Here is a 12,639-nt window from a genome sequence, read left to right as displayed (position 1 = left end):
AGTGACTACAGTTCAAAAAATACTTCATTGGCTGTAAAGCGCTTTGGGATGTCCTGAGGTCATGAAAGATGCTATATAAATGAAAGTTCTTTTTTTTCTTTCAAATGGAATGGTAGGCATTATATTGGATGCAGTTATACTGTGAAGCTGGTATCATTGGTGTTACTGAAGTTATAGCCAGGGTCCCCCTGTTAGAAGTTCATGTAAACATTGAGGACAGGATCGGGATTGTTTGTTGTGCTCTGTCCCCTCAATACAGTCAGAAAGAGTGTTAACGGTAATCGGGGCAGACTTTGGATCGTGTGGGTACAGTGCTTCCACATTTGGGAGCCTCCTGGATTTTCCAGCCAAGTGAATATGATTTTTAAAAATTTGGGTAGTAATATTAGTGGATTGTGTATTTTAGTAGTAACTAGTTGATATCCCATGGCGTTGCACACAGGGAGTGAAGAGCAAGTGCAGTTTTCAGGTTGAATGGGGTTAGAGGGTGTGGGCACAATTGAACTTGGCACAGACAGGACTGATGTGGGGACCAGGAGGTGAAAGAAAATTGGGGTGGGGGGAGGAGAGAGAAAGTAGGGAAGAGTTAATAGCCAGGAGGGGAGAGAATTAAAAGATGCTGGAGTAAAGCCAGAGTGTACATTACAGCCACTGAGTAGACTAAATGTGTAAATACCCCAGTCACAAAGCTATTGGCACTGCAGGCTCCATGATCACTTTGATCCCAGCCAATACAGCTAAGAAAACCAAGAGTCAGACCCTGCCCAATACAAGCATCATTGGAGCAGCCAACAACCCCACGGGGCCAGGGCTGATCACGGTTCCCATCCTGATTACCTCAGGTATCGGAGATCCATGGTCACAGGAGCAACAGGAGCCGTCCTTGAGCAATCAGTCTTGCTCCTGGTGCAAATAGTAGAAGATCGCGACTGGAAGGGGGGAGCGCAAGAGCAAGAGACGGGCCAATTGGCAGGAGTGCCAATGACGTCCTTGGGGGGGAAGTGGGTGGCTTAAGGCCCAAAGCCTGGGTGGGAGCATGGGGGTGAGCTGCGTCTGGGCTAGTGAGATGTGTACCAATCCACATTCTCAGCCGGGTGGGGGGAGAAGGGACGCTCTTAAGGGGCGCCAGGGGAACTATGCAGAAAATAGGCTGGGGCTTCATTACTGGTGAGGGGGGTAGTGGGGGAGGAAGCCAGGCTTTCTTTTGATGATTGAGGCTCCCGTCGAATCAACTGATGAGTCTCAGTTGTTGTGTGTGCTGAAGGGAAAAGATCCCAATCCCGAACACATCACTGCCAGCGATGCAGGTGAATCAAATTGTTCCCATGGTGACCAGCGAGCTGCCTTTGCAGGCACAACAAGTGCTGGCAGCTCGCTGCAATTATTAAAATGAGGCCCGAGGCCCAATTTCTTTAAGAGCTTTGTGCAGGAAAGGATCTTGAAGGCATGGAGGATGTAGGATAGAGTGTTTTAGTGGATTGCAAAAGATTGCAGCCCGAGTTTTCCAGTATTGTGCTTGCCTGCCTGTACTCTTTGGTCCATTAAAATGAATGGGGACAAATTTCCAGGCAGGTGAGTGGAGAAACAAAAAATCCCAGCCTGAGCGTCCGAATCTGAAGGAGGATTATGGAGACTACTAGAAGAATTGGAGGGAGAATTGCAAAGATGCAGAGTGAGCATTGGAGGGAAAACCTTGCAGTGAAATAAAAAGGAAAAGATGCAAATGCTGGAAGTATAAATAAAAACAGAAGTGCTAGAAATGGACGGCGGGTCAGTCAGCATTTGTAAATAGAAAAGACAGGTTCTAATCTTTTGGGTGTGTACCCTTCAACAGGCATGCAGTGCTGATGTGGAGAGGGAGGTTGTGAAAAGTTATCAAACACCTTTAGAGTGGTTCAGGCTTGTTCATAGTAGAATGTTGTCTATAAAATGTTATATACAATTAGAAAAAATGACTTAACATGCATGCTCCTCCAGAGTGACCTGGCCTTTGAGAGGAACATAATGCACTCTCGCCCAACATTACATCCTTTCTAACCCTGTCCTTACTTGCTGTTTACTTTTTATTTCATCGTTTAAGTGTACAATTGTGCTGTTTTGTTTCTGTAAGAAGCTAACTCAACACTTGAGGACATGCTCAGTGTCTAAGATATGTTCAGTGATGTATGCTACATGTATGTTATGGTCTATTCAAATGTTGATTTTGTATGTTGTTTCACTGATGCGGATAAATTCACAGTTCACATCTAATGTTTTATGTACAATTGCCTTCCATTGTCGTCTTGTTAGCACAGTCAGATTTTATAAATGTTTTCTCAATGACCTCTTTAGCTTTGGATATTTTAAGTTGCAGTTAGCTTTCATTCAGTTCAAAGATATCTTGTAGTATTGGTTTGCTAATTAGTTACAGTGTTTAGCTTTGTAAGATGTTTGAATGTTGTGTTGGTAGCACGTGGTTTGCTAAATTAATTTTTTACTTTTACTTAATTTATGTTTCATTACGCTGTTTGGATAATGGTGACACAGTGATGCAGAGTGTTAGAGTATCAATCTGACACATCACAACTGTGGGGATACTAATTCTACCTCCTAGAGGAGACACTAAACAGAGGCCAGGCACTCCCAATAAGGAGGGAGGGAAATCATACAGTTTTTCAAGGCTGCTCTTATGCACCTCTTAGTGACTGGCTTAGAGCAACATTGTTGAAGACCTAGGAAAAGGAAATATCTCCTTCCAATCATCTACAGGACATTCAAGGATGTTTCTGAAATTGCCCTCCTCAGATCAGTTCAGACATTGAATGACATGCAGTCTGTTCAGATAAATGCAGCTTTTGGACAGAGTCTGTGCTAGTTGCACAAGGAAACCAATAGTTGCAGCAAAGTAATTTCAAAGTTTATATTTAGTCCAATGTATAGATCACCACTCAAATTCAAACTTAGTAGTTGGGGGTCACTTGATGATGTTCAGGTATTAATTGCCTGAAAGATGTGGATCTTTAATCTATAGCTTTTGTTGATGCCAACCATTGCATTATCTAGGATTCTAAAATAGGAGTCAGTTCCAAATTGCAGATCCAATTTTTTAGAGTCCTGTATTAGCTTCAAAGAGCCAAAGTAGACACAAATATTCCGTGATAATGATGAGTTGACTCAAATAAATTCATGATGCTTTGTGAAAATATATGATACAGCCTGTAGTGTTGCTCACAGACACACGTGAAAAAATTCTCACTCTTCCTATACTTATCCTCCACTTTCTAATCCTCCTTCTCTTTCCACCCCTACACTTTTGTGGACTCTGCCACTCTATTTGTGACTCTTTTCCTCACTATCAGCCTTGGTTCAGTGGTCATGGGTAGTAACCGCCACCTAAGAGACTTGAATTTATAATCTAGGCTGAAACAATAGTGTACTACTGAGGGAGGGCAGCACTACTGGAGCTGCTGTCTTTTGGATGTGATGTTAAACTGAGACCTTGGGGGCAATTTTAATCCTAACCGCCCGGCAGAAGCCAGATGGGTGGGTACTTAAAATCGCCCAGGTTACTTATCTGTTGCAATGCAACCAGCAACTCACCATTCCGGTCTACTGAGCAGGCAGCAAGGACACCCGCCTAATGCTTTCCTTTGAACCCCACAAGGAAAGCCAGGTCTCCCCTGAGCAGACTATACTCCTCTTCCCGAGTGTAAGACACCCACTAGATGGCCGCCAAAGTCGATCCCACCGTCTACCCAGTGTCAGCAAGCAGCCTCTGGGACATGCGATTTTACATTGCTTTCTACTGACTTCCCACCCATTCTCGGCCAGTGGGGTTTAAATGAGGCCCAGGAGTTAAAATAACTCAGGCCTCATTTCTGGAGCAGTGGGTGAGTTTCTAACTGACTACGCACCCACCCAAAACCCGCCGGGAGCTAAAATAAGGGCCCTCATCTTCCTCTCGGGCGGATGTTAAAGATTCCATGTCACTATTTAAAGACGAGCAGGAGAATTCTCCTAGAGTCCTGGCCAGTATTTGTCCCTCAACCCAACCACCGAAAACAGATTCTTTGTTCATTTGTCATTTGGTCTTTGGTCGTTGCTATATGTGGGTCCTTGCTGTGTATAAAATTGGCTGCTGCATTTCCCTACATTATAACATTGACTATACTTCAATGGCTGATAAGGACTTTGGGATGTCCTAAGGTTGTGTGAGGCACTATATAAATGTAAGTTCTTTCCTAAGTTGTTTCTATTTCTCTCTTTCTCACTGTTTCTCTCTTTCTCGAAGTCCATCTTTCCCACACACTCTCTGCTTCTCAACATGCTTTAGGGTAAATGTTCTGATATGGGTGCAGTTTATTCCCAAATGGTAAGAAACTGATACAAAGCTCACCTGAAGTGACGAATGCTGTTTGCCACACAATTTTCCTTGGTCAGTTCATTATTATAATTATGCATAGGTGTGGACTTCTGGTTGTGTGCAGTCAGCACACTAGTGGTCGAGTAGAAAATTGTGCTGTAGGTGCAATTGAATGGGAAGTGGGAGAATAGAGAGGCAAACGTTTATTGCAGCCTTAGGAAAGGCTCAAAAGTCATCTCAACTCATTGCAACCTTTGCCAAGACTGAAGGGGGAGAGAGCTAAGAAGTGATAGGAAAGAGCAGCCTAACAACCGATCCCACTATTTCATGTCTACTGAAGTGCAGTGGAGGCGGTGCTGTATGAGTTAGTTGCAAGCTCTTTGCCACTCCAGGACACTATCCTTAAAAGACTCCATTAGAGCATGCCTGCAAACAGGTGAAATCAGGGTTAAGGTCTCAGTTGACCAGTACTGTCACTGTGCCAGCCATAAGGTAATTTTCAGCAGGTCAAGAATGATTGATGCTGTGCTTTCTGCAGCCATATTACTGGACCTCAACTCCTGAATCAAGGATTAGCTCCTATTGCAACAACATCTCAATTTGCTTTTCACACAGTGGCAAACAAGGAATCGCTTTCTGATTTGGTTGCCATGAATCAACAGTGAGTGAAGGATTGAATAAAAAATGAATAATCAGAAAACATTGGCAACAAACTCCTGCCACTCCATATTACCTCAGCTATAGATCTCTTGGGCTTCCTCTTTAAAAGGGGTAAGAGTCACCTTGAGGGAACCTGCCTCTCTGCATCCTGCTGTTTTTTCAACTGCTGTTAGATATGTCAGCAAAGCTTTAGAAAGCTGTTTGTCCTGAGAGCTTTTTGGCCAGGAAAAAAAGCAGATGCCACTTTAAGCTCTTGCAAGCCTTTAAGATCTGAAGCAGCACAGATCCTCCACCCAATGGGAAACTCAGAGGTGATATTCCCACCATTCCTGCCTCCCACTGGTTTAAAGCCTTGACACCAAAATTGATCCCAGTGTGTTGTACATGGTCTATGGAATCATTTGGCTCAACAGATTGAATGGCCTTTTCTCATTCCTGCTTTCTTTTGTTCTTTGACAATTTGGGAGTATTTGTTTCAGCATACATTGTAGAAACATAGAAACATAGAAAATAGGAGCAGGAGTAGGCCGTTCGGCCCTGCGAGCCTTCTCTGCCATTCAAGTGACCATGGCTGATCCTCTATCTCAATACCATATTCCCGCTCTCCCCCCATACCCCTTGATGCCTTTTGTGTCTAGAAATCTATCTAGCTCCTTAAATATATTCAATGACTTGGCCTCCACAGCCTTCTGTGGTAGAGAATTCCACAGGTTCACCACCCTCTGAGTGAAGAAATTTCTCCTCATCTCAGTCCTAAATGTCCTACCCCGTATCCTGAGACTGTGACCCCTCGTTCTAGACCCCCCCTCCAGCCAGGGGATACATCCTCCCTGCATCCAGTCTGTCTAGCCCTGTCAGAATTTTATATGTTTCAATGTAAAGGATTTGAATGTGCTTACGTTTGCTTGTCCTTCACGTGGTATTTTGAATGCTTTTGTTTTGGTCAGCTTAGTGTCTGACATATGCAAAAACCCATCACCACGTTTAAGAGTCTGAAAGGAAAGCTACTGTAAATTCCATAGAGGGAGAGATTCTGTTTGCTAGATATGGAGTGCACACTCTCTCCCCATGGGGAAACATGGGGCAGATTTTACCCAGGTTTTACCATGGATCCTCGGTAGAGCTCCAAAAGGTGGGGGCAATAATTTGGGAAGGAAGCCATTTGCTGTCTTTTTTATTCAGTGATGCTTAAGAAATGTAAGTCTGAAAATTCCTGTTGCTGATATTAGTGGACAATATTCCGCATTTGAATCACATTCCTTTGCGATTTTAATGCAGGTGTTAACCTGTTTGTTTTAACTGGGTTTTAACTATTTTATCTATCTTTTTAGTTTTCCGGTTTTAATGGAGGTGGGTTGGGGGACTGGCCACCAACTCACTCTCAGGAGGCGGGTCGGTCAGTAACATCTTTTAAGGAGGCTGTGTGCCTCCATTTTGCTAGGTCTTTTTATGTTTAAATCCTGGGGGCCGGGATTCCCGAGCCTTCTGATTCTCACCAGGTAAAAGGAGGCGAGAAGACCCGGATCAACAGGTGAGTGCCTTTGTTGCACTGCTTGTGGGCCAGGAGGAGCAGGAGTGTTTCTTCCAGGCCCAACAAGCTTACCTGCTGCGATCCCACACACGCGATCGGCCGTTTCCTCTCCCCCCCCCCCCCCCCCCCACCATGTCCAACCACTCCTGCCCCACCCCCCCCCCCCCCAATCATAGAAAGTTACGGCACAGAAGGAGGCCATTCGGCCCATCGACTCTGTGCCGACCGAAATAGAGCTAGCCAGCCTAATCCCACATTTCAGCTCTTGGTCCGTAGCCTTGTAGGTTACGGCATTTCAGGTGCATATCCAAGCACTTTTTAAATGTGATGAGGGTTTCTGCATCTACTATCCTTTCAGGCAGTGAGTTCCAGACCCCCACCACCCTCTGAGTGAAAAGATTTCTCCTCAGCTCCCCTCTAATCCTTCTACCAGTTACTTTAAATCTATGCCCCCTGGTTATTGACCTCTCTGCTAAGGGATATAGGTCCTTCCTAGCCATTCTATCTAGGCCCCTCAAAATTTTCTACACCTCAATTAAATCATCCCTTCGCCTCCTCTGTTCCAAAGAAAACAACTCCAGCCTATCCAATCTTTCCTCATAGTTAAATTTCTCCAGTCCTGGCAACATCCTCGTAAATCTCTTCTGCACCATCTCTAGTGCAATTACATCCTTCCTGTAATGTGGTGAGCAGAACTGTACGCAGTACTCAAGCTGTGACCTAACCAGTGTTTTATACAGTTCCAGCATAACCTCCCTGCTCTTATATTCTATGCTTCGGCTAATGAAGGAAAGAATTCCATATGCCTTCTTAACCACCTTATCTAGCTGTCCTGCTACCTTCAGGGATCTGTGGACATGCAATCCAAGGTCCCTCATTTCCTGTACACCTTTCAGTATCCCCCCATTTATTGTGTACTCCCTTGCCTTGTTTGCCCTCCCCAAATACATTACCTCACACTTCTCCGGATTGAATTCCATTTGCCACTTTTCTGCCCACCTGACCAGTCCGTTGATATTTTCCTGCAGTCTACAGCTTTCCTCCTCATATCAACCACACGGCCAATTTTTGTATCTTCTGCAAACTTCTTGATCATGCCCCCTCCATTCAAGTCCAAATCATTAATATATAGCACAAAAAGCAAGGGACCTAATACTGAGCCCTGCGGAACCCCACTGGATACAGCCTTCCAGTCATAAAAATACCCATCGACCATTACCCTTTGCTTCCTGCCGCTGAGCCAATTTTGGATCCAACTTGCCACGTTCCCTTGAATCCCATGGGCTTTTACTTTTTTGACCAGTCTGCCATGTGGGACCTTGTCAAAAGCCTTGCTAAAATCCTTGTAGACTACATCAAACGTGCTACCCTCATCAACCCTCCTTGTTACCTCCTCAAAAAATTCAATCAAGTTAGTCAGACATGACCTTCCCTTAACAAATCCATGCTGACTGTCCTTGATTAATCTGTGCCTTTCTAAATGACGATTAATACTGTCTCTCAATTGTTTTCAATAATTTGCCCACCACTGAGGTTAGGCTGACTGGCCTTTAAATACTCAGTCTACACCTTTCTCCCTTTTTAAACAACGTTAGCAGTCCTCCAATCTAATGGCACCATGCCTATAGCCAGGGGAAGATTGGAAAATGATGGTCAGAGCCTCCGCTATTTCCTCCTTTGCTTCTTTTAACAGCCCGGGATACATTTCATCTGGGCCTGGCGATTTATCTACTTTCAAAGATGCTAAACCCCCTAATACTTCCTCTCTCACTGTTTATCCCATTCAATATTTCACACTTCTCCTTAACTACAATGTCGGCATCGTTCCCCTCTTTTGTAAAGACAGACGCAAAGTATTCATTAAGAATCATACCCACATCTTCTGTCTCCACACATAGGTTACCTTTTTGGTCTCTAAAAGGCCCTATTCTTTCCTTATTTATCCTCTTGCTCTACTTGTCTAGGCTTTCTGTGGTATTGAGCTCTCGGTATCTGACATAAGCTTCTCTTTTTTGCCTTATCTTACCCTGTATGCTTCTTGTCATCCAGGGGTCTCTAGATTTAGCAGTCCCACCCTTTTTCTTTGTGGGAACATATTTGCTCTGAACCCTCCCTATCTCCTCTTTGTATGCCTCCCACTGCTGAGACATTGATTTACCTTCAAGTAGCTGTTTCCAGTCCACTTTTGCTAAATCACTTCTCAGCTTACTAAAATTTGCCTTTTCCTATTTGAGAACTTTTACTCCTGTTTTGTCTGTGTCCTTTTCCATAGCTATGCTAAATCTAACTGAATTATGATGACTGCCACTAAAATGCTCTCCCACTGATACTCCTTCCACCTTCCCAGCTTCGTTCCTTAAAATTAAATCCAGAACTGCCCCCTCTCTTGTTGGACTTGCTACGTACTGGCCAAAAAAGTTCTCCCGAATGCATTTTAAGAATTCTGTGCCCTCCATACCTTTTACACTGATTCTATCCCAGTTAATATTAGGATAGTTGAAATCCCCTACTATTACTGCCCTATTGTTTTTGCACATCTCAGAAATTTGCCTATTTGCATATTTGCTCTTCTATCTCCCTCTGACTATTTGGGGGACTAAAGTACAGGCCCAGTGAATGATGTCCGACCCTCCCCCTCCCCCTCCCAGTAAGGACATCCGGGAAACCCATACTCTTGATTTTCCTGTCCGTAAATCCATCCACCACTCTCCCCCCACCCCCCCCGACCCCCGGCTCTCCTCATGGCTCCGAGTAAATATTGGGTCCTATGATTCAGTTTGATTGTTTGGTTACCTTCTAGAATTCTCTTACTACCAACTTTGTTAAAGAATATTTATAGTTACCAATTTATAATTTTTATAGACTTCAAATCCCCAGGACTTGATGGTTTGAGCCCTCAGGTTTTAAAGGAAGTTGGTGAGAAAAATTGCAGATGTTTTAGTCATAATCTTCCAAAGCTCTCTCAATTCAGGAATAGTCCCTTTAGATTGGAAAATTGTAAATGTAACTCCATTATTTAAGAAAGATGAGAGAGAGAAAGCAGAAAATTATAGACCTATTAGTCCAACATCTGTTTTGGGGAAGTTATTGGAATCTATAATTAAGGACAAGCTGAGCACTTAGGGAAATTTGAGCTGATTAGAGAGAGCCAACATAGATTTGTAAAGGGTAGTTCATGTCTAATGAACCTAATTGAATTTTTTGAGGAAGTATCTAAAGTAATAGGCAGGGGACTGTTTAATGATGTCGTTTATATGGACTTCCACAAGGCATTCGATAAGGATCCACATAAGAGACTGTTTGCTAAAATTAAATCTCAATTGAAGGCAAATTTAATGGAATTGAAGGCAAATTATTGACTTGGTTAGGAGATTAGTTAGGTGGTAGAAGACAGAGAATACGGATAATGGATCTGTACTTGAATTGGAAGGAAGTGACTAGTGGTGTCCCACAAGGATCTGTGCTGGGGCCTCAATTATTCACGATATTTATTAATGAATTAGATAATATAATAGACAGCCATATATCCAAGTTTGCCGATGACACAAAGATTGATGGCATAGTAAGTAGTGTAGACGGGAGCATAAAATTGCAAAGAGACATTGATAGACTAAGTTAGTGGGCAAAACTGTGGCAGATGGATTTCAATGCAGGTAAGTGTGAGGTCATCCATTTTGAACCAAAAAAAAGACAGATCCGAGTATTTTTTAAATGGTGAAAAACTAGGAAGATTGGAGGTCCAAAGAAATTTAGGGGTCCATATACACAGATCACTAAAATGTAGTAGCCAGGTACAAAAAATAATCAAAAAGGCTAATGGAATGTTAGCCTTTATATCTAAAGGGCTAGAATATAAAGGGGAGGAAGTTTTGCAATAGCTATACAAAGTGCTGGTTAGACCACCTCTGAAGTACTGTGTACAGTTCTGGGCATCGCACCATAGAAAGGATATATTGGCCTAGGAAGGAGTGCAGTGCAGGTTCACCAGAATGTTACCAGGCCTCCAAGGATTAAATTATGAAGAGAGATTACATAAACTAGCTTGTATTCTCTGAAATGTAGAAGGTTATGGGGTGATTTGATTCAGGCTTATAAAGGAAAGTATCCCGTATGCCTTCTTCACCACCTTATCTACCTGTCCTGCTGCCTTCAATGGTCTGTGGACATGCATTCCAAGGTCCCTCTCTTCCTCTACACCTCTCAGTATCCTCCCATTTATTATCTATTCCCCTGCCTTGTTTGCCCTCCCCAAATGCATTACCTCACACTTCTCTGGATTGAATTCCATTTGCCACTTTTCTGCCCACCTGACCAGTCCATTGCTATTTTCCTGCAGTCTACAGCTTTCCTCCTCACTATCAACCACATGGCCAATTTTTGTACCATCTGCAAGCTTCTTAATCACGCCTCCTACATTTAAGGTGTGGAGATGCCGGTGATGGACTGGGGTTGACAATTGTAAACAATTTTACAACACCAAGTTATAGTCCAGCAATTTTATTTTAAATTCACAAGCTTTCGGAGATTTTCTCCTTCCTCAGGTAAATGTTTCGAGGAAGGAGAAAATCTGAGGAAGGAGAAAATCTCCGAAAGCTTGTGAATTTAAAATAAAATTGCTGGACTATAACTTGGTGTTGTAAAATTGTTTACATTTAAGGTAACAGGGGCCAGAGGAAGAATAAAGTTACTGAGGAAAAAAAGCTCAGACCTGACTTTGCTTAACCTAACAAAATTGCAGTAAGCTTGATTCTTTTGACTTAGACATGCTGCTATGCCCATTTTTCCCATGTTCAATGTTTGTTGAGGCCTTTTCCTCCTCATTGTAAAGTGCTCTGAGATGAATTCCTACATGTGAGGAGCAGGCTGTAAATATAAGTAATTGATAAATGGTCTTTCACAGGGGTAGATGAAGCTTTTTCCTTCTTTGCTTTCTGTTGAGAGTTGGGTTAAAATAAGAAAGAAAGAAAGAAAGAAAATAAGAAAGACATTTTTATTGTGTCTTTCATGACCTTAGGATTTCCCAAAGCGCTTTACAGCCTGGTACTTTTGATGTGTAGTCACTGTTGCATATAATTAATATGACTGAGTCAAAGAAGCAGTATATTCCTAATGTGCTTGTTGCTTTTTTCTGTACAGATTCTGTTAATATCCTGCAGCCAGAGAGACGGAGAGAGAGATGGGAAGAAATTCATAGAAAAGGCCGCAGGATCTCCCAGCGATCAGTCAGCAAAGAACGATGGGTTGAAACTTTAGTAGTTGCTGACACCAAACTGATAGAATATCATGGCAGTGAAAATGTGCAGTCGTACATCTTTACCATAATAAATATGGTAAGATTAATTAAATTTTATATCTTTTTTTCTGAAAAAAAATGAAGAAAGTTGAAGTAGGAAAGCTGAAGTAGAATAAGATGGTGAAGTATGATGACATACCAATCTCAACACACATGAAACAACTCCACCAGGCCGAAAATCCTCAGATCCACTCTGCCGCACACCTCTGCTCCTGACCATGCTGCAGTATCTAATATTTAAATATTTCTGGTGGGCGCCCACGCCAGTATCAATGCAACTTGATGCCCACGGGGATGGGGGGGCGCATCATGCAGTGCTGGCAAGCCACTGGCCCTATCTCATCAAAATGTTGCCAAATGACCCCATTTTATAAAAAGGCTGATCCTGTTGGCAATCTTCTGAGGTGTCCAGATCCCTAGGAGATCAGTAGAAGGACCTTTTGAGAATTCTGGTGGGAGAAGCCTGCCCACCAGCCCCGTCTCCGTCTGATGTCACAGGAACTTCTGTTTGCCTCAAGGTCTAGTGGGAAATCTCTAGTTGTTCTAGGTCAGCTTATGGATGCTGACTGACCTGTGTATTTCCAGCATTTTCGTTTCTTAAAATTATATTTGTGTCCCCCAGTTTCATTTTAAATTACTCAATCATTGACGGCTCATCCTATCACTCTTTTTCTATTAACTCAAGGACCGCCTCCACATATCATACAACCCAACCACTCTCCTGCTGCTGATTCGAATACACATTCATCAACTTTTGTCAGATCATGCACCTTCAGTCCTCACATCCATCAGGTGTGCAGTCACTGAATTCTA

General features: G+C 43.0%; 1 protein-coding gene across 1 annotated transcript in view; it reads left to right on the top strand.

Moving 5' to 3' along the window:
- The window catches only part of LOC137323130 (A disintegrin and metalloproteinase with thrombospondin motifs 12-like), a 556,042-nt gene that overhangs the window by 188,216 nt on the left and 355,187 nt on the right, over positions 1 to 12,639 (top strand). The window contains exons 5-6 of the mRNA XM_067986912.1: positions 11,075 to 11,102; positions 11,700 to 11,863. Coding sequence (XP_067843013.1) covers positions 11,075 to 11,102; positions 11,700 to 11,863 — 192 coding nt within the window. The remainder of the gene's footprint in view (positions 1 to 11,074; positions 11,103 to 11,699; positions 11,864 to 12,639) is intronic.

The sequence above is a fragment of the Heptranchias perlo genome, chromosome 1 (genome assembly GCF_035084215.1).
Source record: "Heptranchias perlo isolate sHepPer1 chromosome 1, sHepPer1.hap1, whole genome shotgun sequence".
Taxonomy (NCBI): domain Eukaryota; kingdom Metazoa; phylum Chordata; class Chondrichthyes; order Hexanchiformes; family Hexanchidae; genus Heptranchias; species Heptranchias perlo.
Note: the sequence above shows the minus strand (reverse complement) of the source record. Positions and strands in the feature narration are given on the sequence as shown.